Source organism: Callorhinchus milii, unplaced genomic scaffold (assembly GCF_018977255.1).
Source record: "Callorhinchus milii isolate IMCB2004 unplaced genomic scaffold, IMCB_Cmil_1.0 Scaffold47, whole genome shotgun sequence".
Classification (NCBI taxonomy): Eukaryota; Metazoa; Chordata; class Chondrichthyes; order Chimaeriformes; family Callorhinchidae; genus Callorhinchus; species Callorhinchus milii.
In genome coordinates, this window is record NW_024704788.1 from 301010 (window position 1) to 313197 (window position 12188).

Below are 12188 nucleotides of genomic sequence, written 5' to 3' on the forward strand. Positions count from 1 at the left end.
GGGACACACAGAATAAAATGTGGTTAAAAGGAGAATTAAAACATATTATGGATATCACCATGTTAGCAGTTGTTTTTCTTAAAAAAGACAGCTTTGTCTGGAGTTTTTAAGACATCTTTAAACAAAGATATCTCTCGGGAACAGTCGCGGAGGAGTGCGAGACACGACCAGGGCTGTGACAGGAATCCGGTCGGTACCGTTTTGTGTCTTGTATATTATCTTATTGTTTCATTTATTTGTGTATTTCCTGCTGTTTTGACCTGAATAAAGTGACTGAACTCAACCAATTGGTAAAATGGAATCGGATCATTCTAAAATTGTTGGAGAGAGTCGCAAATGTTTCTAACAACAGTCACACACATACACACACACGCAGACAGACAGACACACACACACAGACACACACATTAATACATGTTGAGAGTTTGATGTAAACGATGGTTTGTGGCCTCACACTGTCACACCGATTCCTGTCACAATATTCAGCCGCACTGATCAGACAGTCACAACAAACACATTGAGATATTGGAGTCATTCAGACTCTAGAGACACAGTGCGTTACTTACCACAGACTCTGTATTTTACACTCCGGGTTCCTCAGAGCCTCACACAGTCGCTTCACTTCACAATCTCCCAGTTTATTGCCCCCCAACCTGGACACGGAGACACAAACACAGGGAATATAGTGTAACAACACAATACACAGTGTATATACAGGAGCCTTTACAACAACAACAACAACAAGATTCCATTTATAAAGCGCCTTGCTTGTCGGTCTCCCCAACTCTTCATTTCATACGCTGCAGATAATCCAGAACTCTGCAGCCCGCGAACTCTCCCGCACGAGGCTCCTATCACACCAACCTCACCCACACTCCACTGGCTTCAACAACGACAACAACAAGATTCCATTTGGGGAGCGCCTTTCACGTCGGGAGAATGTCCCAAGGCACTGTACAGTTGGGTCAGGACCCAAGTAGGGGGGAAATGGTCAGGGTGAGGGGAGGGAAAGGAGGGAGCGAGGAAGGGGTAGAGAGTCAAGAGGGGAGCTGAAGGCTGAAGGTCAAAGAGAAAGGTCTTGAGACCGGCCTTGAAGGAGGAAAGGGAGGAAGCGGCGAAAGCACTGGGGGATGGAGTTCCAGAGCCTGGGGGCTGAGAGGCTGAAGGCCCGACCACCGATGGTAGGGCGGTTGGGGCGGGGGACGTGGAGCAGACCGGAGCCAGAGGAACGCAGGGTACGGGCAGGTAGGTAGGGGGATAGTAGGTCGGAGAGGTAGGAGGGAGCGAGGCCGTGAATGGCCTTGTAGGTGAGGATGAGGATCTTGAAATCAATCCTCTGGGGGATGGGGAGCCAGTGGAGGCGAGCGAGGGTGGGAGTGATGTGGTCCCGAAGCGTGGGGAGCAAGTCCCAAGGCGCTGGGACCAGTGTCACACACACCGCACATGTGTCCACACATCACAATAGCACTCTCTCTCTTTATCTCTGATTCTCCCTCTGTCTCTCCCACAAAACAGTCACTACGTTTGATAATATATTCTCTTTCACAGTCTCTCTCTCTCTCTCTCTCTGTCTCCTTCTATGTCTTTCACTTTGACTCACAGTATCTCTCACTCTAAGTTACTTTCTCTGCCTCTCCCATAAAACCCAACCACTACACGTTATAACATATTCTCTCCCAGTCTCTCTCTTTCTCTCAGTCTCTCTCTCTCACAATCATTCCCTCTCTCTCTCTCTCTCTCTGTCTCTCTCTCACTGTCAGTCTCTATTTCTCAGGTTCTCTGAGGCTGTCCCTCAATCTCTCTCTCTCTCGCTGTGTGTCTCTGAGTCTCTCTCTCTCACTCTCTTTCGTTGTCTCCCCGCAATTTCTCTCAATCTCTCTCTCTCACTCTGTATCTGTTTCCTCCACAAAACACACACGCGCTACACTTTAAAATATATTTCCTCTCAGTCTCTCTCTCAATCTATTTCTCAGTCTTTCTCTCTCTCTCTCTCTCTCTGAGTCTTTTAGCCTCTGTCACTCAATCTATCTCTATCGCTTAATCTCTTTATTAGTCTCTCTCTCTCTATTTGTGTCTATCAGTGTCCCTTTCTGGCTCTCTCTCAATCTCTGTCTCTGTCAGTCAATCTCTTTCAGTCACTGTCTCTGTCTCTCTCTGTCTGGCCAACAAAGCGTACAGTCACTGCACATAATATATTCTCTCTCTATTTCTGTCTCACTCAGTCTTTCAGTCTCTCTCTCTCTCTCTCCCTCAATATCTCTCTCAGTCACTCTCTAAGACTATGTCTCTCCCTCCCTCCCTCCCTCCCTTTCCCTTTCTCTCGGTCTCTCTTTCACAGTCTCTTTCACAGTCTCTCTCTCTCTGTCTCTTTCTCTCTCATTCTCACCCTGAAGTCTCTCTCTCTCTGTGTCTCTCTCTCTAGCTCTCTATCTTTCAGTCTCACCCTCTGCCTCTCCCTCCCTCTCTCTCTCTCTATCTCGCAGCCTATCTCGCTTAGTCTCTCCCATTCTCTCTTTCTCAGTCTCTCTCTCTTTGTGTGTATTTCAGACTCTCTCTCACTCTATCTCTGTCTGTCAGTCTCTCTCTCTCAGTATCTCAGACTATCTTTCCCTATCAGTGGCTCTCAGTATCTCTTTCTGTCTCTCTCACATTCTCTCTCACATTGTGTCTCTGAGTCACTTTCTCTTACAGTCTCTCTCTCTTTCTGTTTCTCTCCCTCTCTCACAGTCACTCTCTCTCTTTCCCTCTCTCATTCTCTCACCCAGTTTGTATCTCTCAGTCTCCCTTTCCCAATTTCTCACTCTCCCAGTCTCTCTATCTCTCAGTCTCTCTCTCAGTCATTCTCTCTCTCTCTCTCTCTCTCTGTCTCTTTCCCTCTCTGCGTTTTTTTTTCTCTCTCATTCGCTCTCTCTGTCTCTCGTTCGGTTCTTTCCCTCATTCAGTCTGTCACTCTGTCGCTCTCTTTCTCTCTGACTGTCACTCTGTTTCTGTGTCAGATTCTCTCTCAGTCTCTCTCTCTCTCTCTCTCACAGTCTGTCTCACAGTCTCTTGCTCTGCCTCTCCCACAAAATACAGTCACTATTCGTAAAATATATTTTTGTCTCAGTCTCTGTCTGTGTCTCTATCTGTCTCTTTCTCCCACTGTCTCTATCTTTTAGTCTCTCCCCAAAAATACGCAGTCACTACATGTTATATTTCACCTACACTATTCATTCTCACTCTGTCCGTCTTTCTCTCAATCTGTTTATCTCTCCGTCTCCCTCTTAGTTTCTTTCTCTCAGTCTCTCTCTGATTCTCTTTCTCTCCCTCTTTCTCTCTCTACCTCAGTCTCTCTCTCTGAATCTCACGCTCTACGTTTCAATCTCTATCAGTCCCTGTCTGCGCCTCTCGCTCTATCTTTCTGTCACTCAGTCTCTCTTCACTATGTGTCTCTTTCATTCTCTCCTTCTGTCTCTGTCTCTTAATCCCTCTCACAAAAAAGTCACGACACATTATATTTATTCTCCCCTAGTCTCTCTCTTTTAGTCTCTATCTCTCACTCTCTCAGTCTATTTATCACTCTGTCTTTCTCTCACACAGTCTCTCTTCTCTCTCAGTCTCTCTTTCTGTCTCTGTAACGCCCTGTCCGTCTTTCTCTCAGTCCCCCTCTACCTCTCAGTGTCTCTCGCACGGTCTCTCGTGAAATATTTATTTCAAGGGATTATTAACCTTAGAAACGCGATCTGCAAATCGCCTAAAACCGGATTGTGACTGACTGTGTGGCAACCAGACACGAGTGGAGTAAGGAAACATCCGTAAGGTTTTGCTCTGCCAGGAATCACCCCCAGGCCCTCTCGCTAGCGAGGCGGGGGCTCTAACCACTGAGCTACAGGGCTCAGACTGCAGTGTGTGAGCAGACACAGGCTAACTCAGGGCTGAAGCTGTGTAGACTTTATTCTGGGGGAGGGTTTTGCACAGACGTTTTGACTGTAAAGATACCAACAAAAAACTATCTCACGACATGATTTTTCCACAAAAAATATTTGCGTCCGGGAGCTAAAGCCAGTTGGGAATATAGAAGGAATCATTGACCTCAGTTGTGTGTCTCAGGATTAGGGAGGAAGCCCCAGCATCATGTCTGAGCTGGACAGGTTGCAGGAGACTTACACACACACACACAAACATACACACATACATACACACACACAAACATACACAGACACTCACGTGCACAATCAGACAAAAACAAACATATGCATATACACATACATATGCACACAAACTGACTCATGTGCATATATTGTCACACACACACACACAAACATACACCCATTACACAGACACATAATCACACACACAAACACAAACACTCACACACACAGCACATATGGGCACACACACACTCAGTAACCCACAAAAGCATGTAGCAACACACCACACACAGCGACCCGCATACAAACACAGACGCACACGCGCACGGAAACACACGCACACAGAAACCTACACCGACACACCCAGATAACACACACTGACATACACACACACACACACACAAAGACACAGATATGCGCGAGGCCGTAAACACAAACAAACAAACATACACTATTCAGTGATGAACCGAGCTCCCAGTGAGGCTGCTTTTAGATTGACCCACAATTGATCCTTAAAGTCTCCCAGTTCATCAAAAGCTTCCCCTGTCCTGGAGAGAATGGCCTCCATTCCACACACACACATCTCCAGTCAGATTAGGAACTGTCAGGAGGTTGGTTTGGAGAGTTTGAAGCCCAATGACAGGTTTGTGTGTGTGTCAGACACACGGCTGACAATAGGAGATATCTACAAACCCACAGTGTGAGGAGGGATTGAAGGGACCAGGGCAGGAGCTTCGGGATCAGATACAATGGGTTTGGGGCTTGGAGCCAGTTTAGGAGTCGGAGCTGTGACTGTCCACATGTCACTAGAGTTGGGGTTTCCAGCACATGGTTTCTTATTAACACATGTTGAGAGTTTAATGTAAAAGATGGCTGTGGCCTAACACTGTCACACCGATTCCTGTCACAATATTCAGCCGCACTGATCAGACAGTCACAATAAACACATTGAGATATTGGAGTCATTCAGACTTTGGAGACACAGTGTATTGCTTACTCCAGTCTCTGTATTTTGCACTCCGGGTTCCTCAGAGCCACACACGGTCGTTTTGCTCCACAATCTCCCAGATTATTATAAATCAGGTTAAGCTGCGTCAATGAGTGGTTTATTGTGAGAGCGGAGGCCAGATCCTCAGTACAATCTGTTGTTAGATCGATGTCGCTCAGCCTGACGATCACAGACAAACAAACATAACAGGGATCAGAGTAAACACAGTGCGTATTGTTATTTATTACACAGCCTGGAGATGAGAGACAGAGAGCCACAAAAGGGATCAGAGTGAATATAAAATTGACTACCATGAGAGACTGTCCATGGATTGGATTGTCTGGGACAGGAGTAAAGGGCCGGGGCTGACATTTTTCCACCTTCACAATAAAATGTCGCTGTATGTGGAACAGAATTACATTCAGGTTTGCAGGATTGGGTGTAGGTTGGTGCAATTCAAGGTTCAGTGACATGGAATGTCTGTGGGGCGTGGATAGGGGGTTGGAGTGTAGGCACCTTCATTCTGGTTCACTGTGACTTTTAATTTTGATTGATATGCAACTATTTGTTGCCAACAACTGAATACAAGATATGGCACCAAGAAAACTGCTTGTGCTGTAATAGCCGTTGGCAATGTATTTTTCGTTCGGTAAAACATTCCCTGGTATTTTTGTGTTGACGTCAGTCAAATAGTTAATAATGCGCAATTAATACCTCGCCTCACAAGCAAGCGACATGGGTTTAATTCCCAGCAGGGTGAAACCTTGGTCAAGTTTCCTTACTCCACATGCCTGATAAAAATCTCTCAAAATAAGCAATAATAATTTGTTCGCTTAAATCCACGACTGTTTGTGGGACAATCACTGCTGTGTGCTGCTGCGTTTCGCCCACAAAAATGCAGTAAATTCACTTTACAGCATTTTCTGTGAAGCGCTTTGAGGTGACCAGAAGATGTGAAAAGCGCTATATCAAATTCAAGGATTATTATTATTATTATAGGTGCTGCTGCAGTTTAATCAGCTAAAGTTGTGTAAGGTCCCCCGTGAGAGGGAAACATCCCGGTGTTTTACGGATAGGACACCCTCAAACCTGTAAATGCTCTGTCTCACAGGGTCAGCAGGAAATGAGTGGGAAGAATCTCTACTCCCAGTGACTTGTCCTCAAAACCCTACCGCTGAGCCAGTCCTTGTAGCTTTTAGGAACTTTTAGAATTAATATTGTCCACCGCTGCTCAGGATATAATAATCTGTGTTTAGAGCCAATTACTGACACCAAGTCCACAGTGTGATACTTACCATAGACTTGATATTTTACAATCCAGATTCCTCAGATCCTCACACAGTTGCTTCACTCCACAATCTCCCAGAGTATGGTTCTGCAGCCTGGACACAGAGACACAATCAAAGTATAGTGGAGCAACATGAAACACACTGACATGTACATACCGCCTTCCACGTGGGGATCAAGTCCCAAGGTCAGACACATCCGCATATGTACACACAAATACACACACACACACACACAGACAGACATCCTTCATAAGTTGTGGTAGATCAAAAATAACATCAGATATTTATATTGCATTCCTGCAGGGTAATGTATCAGAGCATAACAGGGACGGGATTGGAAGGTTCGAGTGGCCCCAGTCTCTTCGGCAACAACTTCGGATTTCAAGTTTAGGGGCTTTTTATGTCAGGAAGACGTACCAAGGCAATGATGGTTTGCACGTGAGCTTGGGGTTGGGATCAGAGACGGGTGGAGTGGAAGGGATTGGGGTAGGAGGACAAAAAGGGAAGTTGGCATTGAAGGAGGCAAAGGAAGAGGAGAGATAGATGTTCTCCAGGATTGAGCTCCATCAGGTGGGGAAGGAAATGCTGAATATATGAGTCACTGTTGGAGCGGGCAGGGCGGGGGACATGGACCACCCAGTGTCCACCGAGAGGATGGAGCAAACAGGTTGGTAAAGTTGGTAAACACCACTTCCTCCCTTGCACACACCCCATTGTCCCTGGGTTGGGTCCTGCCCCTTCTAGGCCTCTCTTCTACTCTGGTTCCACCAGCTCAGGCCCCACAGCACTTACTCCCTGCACTCAACAGCCAATTCTTCTCCGGGCCATGTCACTAGGCCACAGGCTTCCTGTGTCCTGTCCTCAGGGCAGCAAGTCCTCCCCAAACTATCTTCCAGAACAGAGAGAGCTGCCTGGGTGCACCCTGTGTATGACACAGTAAAGGGGTAAATGAGCCACCCCTCCCAACCCAACACAAAGCACCCGCAGAGCTGCCTCTGCCCTGCAAGCCCTCAGCCTTTCAAGTCTCAGGGCCCAGTTTACCCGCCTTCCACAAGGCTGGTACCAAGAGTGCTTAATAACAGTGTAACTGACCTGGGTGCGAGGACAGGATAGTGGTACCAGCTGTTGCCATGGGTGGCTGTACAGGCCGTGAGGAGCTGGACCACATGCTGTCAGGATGCTAGGCTGGGTGAGTGAGTGTGTAACGTGGTCAATCAACCAGTGGATGGAGGGAGTCTCCTCCTCCCATTGATGGACACCAGCTCCTCCGTGGTGGGAGCACCGTGGGTTGACAAGTGTGGAGGTGGGTATAAATCTGTAACATACTCTGCCTCCAGGCCATTCACTCTGGGGCTTGAAGGAGGAGGGCCTGAGGCCTGGCCACATGGTGAGGGCAGGGCTCTTGTAGGGATATCCTTTCAGTGTTTTTAGATCTGGGCTGATCCATGTGGTGTGAACACTGAATACTGTGTGAACAGAGGGGTTCTTTACATCAGAGTGGGGTTATAAGAGAAGATACCAACCCTGACTATGACCTGTCAGAGGCCATGTTGTGTGTGTTTATGGCCACTGTAGGGCACCGATGTTTTGTTTCCCATGTGATTAAATTCCACAGTGTGTTACTCACACCAGAACCTGTATTTTAAACTCCGGGTTCCTCAGAGCCTCACTCAGTCGCTTCAGTCCACCATCTCCCAGATTATTTTCTTCCTGCCTGCACACAGAGACACAAAGACAGTGAATATATTGCAGCAATACAATACACTTTGACATCTATATACAGTAGGCTTCCACGTGACAAGGAAGTCCCAAGGCGCAGGGTCCAAAAGTTGGGATCAGTGAGGCTGGAATCTCGGCCGATAATGGCAGGGCAGGTCGGGCTGGAGATATGTAGGAGGCGGCAGAAACTGAGGGAGTGGACAGGTTGTTACGGGCTTTGCAGGACAGACAGGTATGAGGGAGCAAGGCCGCGGAAGGCTTTGAAATTTAGAACAATTATTTTGAATTCGATCCACTGAGGGGTGGGGATCCAGTGGAGCCGAGCGAGGCTGGAGGAGATGGGGTCACGGAGCCTGGTGAAGGAGGATAGGAGCTGCAGAGTTCTGGATGATCTGCAACTTGTGGAGGAAAGAGTTGGGAAGGCCATCAAGCATGGCTTTGCCATAGTGGAATCGGGATGCAACAAAGAGGTGAGGCAGTGATGGAGACATGTAATGTTGCGGAGGTGGGGGAAGGCAGAGCGGGTCATGGCATTGACGTGCGAGATAAAGGACAGTTGAGGATCGAACAAGACACCAAGGTTCCTGACTGGCTTGTTGAGGTGGTATATGCATCCATGGGTACTGATGCTGCCAGGGCCTGAGTTGGGAGGTGCTGGTGTGAGCTTCAGTCTTGTTGATGTTCAACTGCAGAAAGTTGGCACTTATCCAGGACTTGGTATTTGACAAACATTCTGTCAGGCCAGCAGTGGTCATAGGGTTCATGTTGGAGGCAGAGAGAGATGAATCTGAGGGTCATGTGTGTACATATGGATGGTGATTCCATGTCTGAGGATGAGGTCACCAAGAGATGGCATGTACAGGTTAAAGAAGAGATGACCGAGGACAGAGCCTTGAGGAACACCACACCAGATGGTGAGAAGAGATTTGTGGAGATAAAATTGAGCTGAGTTCAGAGATACGATGTGATCTAATCAAGGAAAGAACTTTCAAGTTTGAGATGAGAGGAGAGGTATTGGAGGAGGATAGAGTGTGAAAGGGAGCACAGAGATCCAGGAGGACGAGAAGACAGAGGGAGCCCTGGTCACAGATGGACAGAGTGCCATTTGTCACCTTGATGAAGGCTCTTTCTGCGCTGAAAACCCGATTGGAGGGGTTCATGACGGGAGAGACAGGTGAGGAAGGAGTGAAGCTGGGAAGCAATAACTCTTTCAAGGACCCTGAAAAGGAAAGGGTGGTTGGAGATGGGGTGGCAGTTAGTGAGCAGGGATGGCTCCATGGAAAGTTTTATTAGGATAGAGGTTGATGACAGCTGTTTTTCATTATAAAGTGAAACCGCACATTGTGTTTGTTTGTGTATTAAATTCTGGGATATTTGGTAAAAAACATTTCATACCTTCTCTTCCGAGCAGATTCCTCCTAATGAAATCAAACACAGACAGAAGTGAGCTCACACTGAGACGCCAACAATAACAACAACGGATTACATATGTACATTGTGTTTCATGTCAGGAGGAAGTCCCGAGGCGCTGGGTGTGAAAGACGTTGTACAAATGTAATTTCTAAGACACCACACTGTAAACTCAGACACACAGAATATAGTTCTACAGCACAAAGTTTAGTGTCATTATTACTGCAAAGTTATTCACTCAATGTGATTTACAAAGGCCAGAAAGTTCAAATATACAGCCACCATAAAGTGTTGTTTGTGTGAGTCTATATCTAGAGACACAGAGTCGGACCTGCTGACAGACACACACTACAATATACTAAATTAGCAATTCAATCTCTTATCTCTTTATCAATCAGTATTCGATTTTCTGCTCCAGACTGTGTGCAACTGATATGGAGCTCAGTTGTAATGTAATCTCTTTACCTGTAAAAAGATCGGCCCGTCTTTTTCCATCTGTGTCTGTAACTCTGAGATTTCTTGTTGAAGTGAATCTATATTGCTCTGAATCTCTCGCAGATTAGTCTCCATCCGTTGTAAAATCTCCTCCTCTCGCTGTCTGAGATCTCTCATCACCCGCTGCTCTCTGTCAGTCAGGATCTGGTGTATTTTAGCAAAATCATCTTTGACTTGGGTCTGCAGACTGCTCGCCTGTTCCTGCAAAATGTCAGACATCACACCATGTACACACAGTAAAGAGAGACATCGCACCATGTACACACAGTACGGAGAGACTCAGACATCACACCAATGACGTATGGTAAAGAGAGGCACATTGAGGAACCACACTGTGTACACGCAGTAACGAGAGACAACTGAGACTTCACACCCTGTACGCACAGTAAAGAGAGAGATCGCACCATGTACACATAGTAAGGATAGACTCAGACATTACACCAATGATGTATGGTAAGGAGAGGCACAGTGGGACACCACACTGTGTACACACAGTAAAGAGAGACACACTGAGACCTCACAACCTGTACACAGAGTAAAGAGAGACACACTGAGACCTCACAATCTGTACACACAGTAAAGAGAGACGCACTGAGACCTCACACCCTGTACACAGAGTAAAGAGAGACACACTGAGACCTCACAACCTTTATACACAATAAATATAGACAATCTGATAGTCCAGAAATCAGCCCAAACAAAACTTACCTTAAGTTGTGAAATATTTTGTTTCTGTTTGGCTTCAGCTTGTAGAGCAGTTTCCTTCCTCTGTGTGAGAGAATCTAAGGAGGATTTCACTTGTTCCTGGAATAAACACACAGAACAACAGTGTTTGTACTTGCAATCATCAAGTGGAATAGATTTACTTCCTCCTGAGGGGTACTGTTACCTTGTAGATTTCAACAGCTTCCTCAATGGGCAGGAAGCTGTGATCTCTGTGTTTCTGTCCATGACTGCAAACTACACACAGTAATTTCTTGTCAGATTCACAGAACAGCTTCAATTCCTCCTGGTGTTTCTCACAGTGAAGTTTAATTTCCGTCTGTGTCGGGGTCAGGCTGAATTTCCGAGCTCTCTCTGCTAGACTCGCCAGGGCCCGATTAACCCTGAGGTTCTTTTCTGGAAAAGTCTCCTGACAAACAGCACAGCGGTTTGTCTCCTGCTTTTCCCAGCTCCGGGTGATACAGGAGCGACAGAAGTTGTGGCCACAGTCCAGGCTAACAGGATCAGTGAAGAAATCCAGACAAATCGGGCAAATGATCTCCTCGGTCCAGCACTCAATCTGGAGCCCTGAAGCCATTTTCCCCCTCAGCACTTCCTGATTCAAACTGGTTTCAGTTTCAGTTTGAGTGTGTGGGCGGCTCCCAGTCACTGGGCTGTCAAACCCCCTCCTTTAGTCTCTTCTTGTGAAATCAGCTGATTGTGACTGTGATCCCAGACCACGAGAAAGACTTGTACATTCATCATCACTCTCACAGGAGTCACTATTCTCTCTGCATTTCACGGTGGTCAAGACTGCAGGAGTCAGTGATATTCCTGGCCCGAGAAACGGGAAGAATAACAGCGAGCCATGTATTTGATGCAGGTTGTGTAACGCCTCAAAGCTTTGGACATTCTTGTACAGTGTGGTGACAGGCGGGTTTTCGTGAACGTGGAGCCAATCTCCACACAACCAAATGCAGTAAACAATCATATAATGACCGGCCGATATTATCTGGGGGTTGTCTTGTCAGCCAATGTTATCTGGTGGTGACTGTCTTGTCAGCCAATGTTATCTGGGGGTTGTCTTGTCAGCCAATGTTATCTGGGGACTGTCTTGTCAGCCAATGTTTTCTGGGGGTTGTCTTGTCAGCCAATGTTATCTGGGGGTGACTGTCTTGTCAGCCAATGTTATCTGAGGGTTGTCTTGTCAGCCAATGTTATCTGGGGACTGTCTTGTCAGCCAATGTTTTCTGGGGGTTGTCTTGTCAGCCAATGTTATCTGGGGGTTGTCTTGTCAGACAGGAAATCAGGGAGAAACGTCCGTCTCATTCTCAATTTGTGCGGCGAGATCTTTAATGTCCACCAGAACAGATCTCGGTTGAATGTGGAGTCCTGAAGTGTTGGTTAATCACAATCGTGTTCAATTCCCTTCATTCCCTGCCACCTCCCTGAGCT

General features: G+C 46.8%; 1 protein-coding gene and 1 long non-coding RNA gene across 2 annotated transcripts; both read right to left on the reverse strand.

Annotated features, from left to right (window-relative positions):
- Nucleotides 1–567: 567 nt before the first annotated feature.
- Nucleotides 568–8126, reverse strand: LOC121851527. Its single transcript, XR_006085908.1, has 4 exons — nt 8035–8126; nt 6414–6500; nt 5128–5298; nt 568–653 (listed from the first exon to the last, which is right to left on the reverse strand). It is a non-coding gene; the product is annotated as an uncharacterized LOC121851527 (long non-coding RNA).
- A 1343-nt stretch (nt 8127–9469) lies between these two features.
- On the reverse strand, nt 9470–11345 carry LOC121851526 (nuclear factor 7, brain-like). The gene is made up of 4 exons (XM_042345440.1): nt 10921–11345; nt 10740–10835; nt 10002–10232; nt 9470–9544 (listed from the first exon to the last, which is right to left on the reverse strand). Exons 1-4 carry the CDS (start codon nt 11329–11331, stop codon nt 9485–9487), a joined length of 798 nt encoding a protein of 265 aa, XP_042201374.1. The 5' UTR covers nt 11332–11345; the 3' UTR covers nt 9470–9484.
- Between the last annotated feature and the right edge of the window lie 843 nt (nt 11346–12188).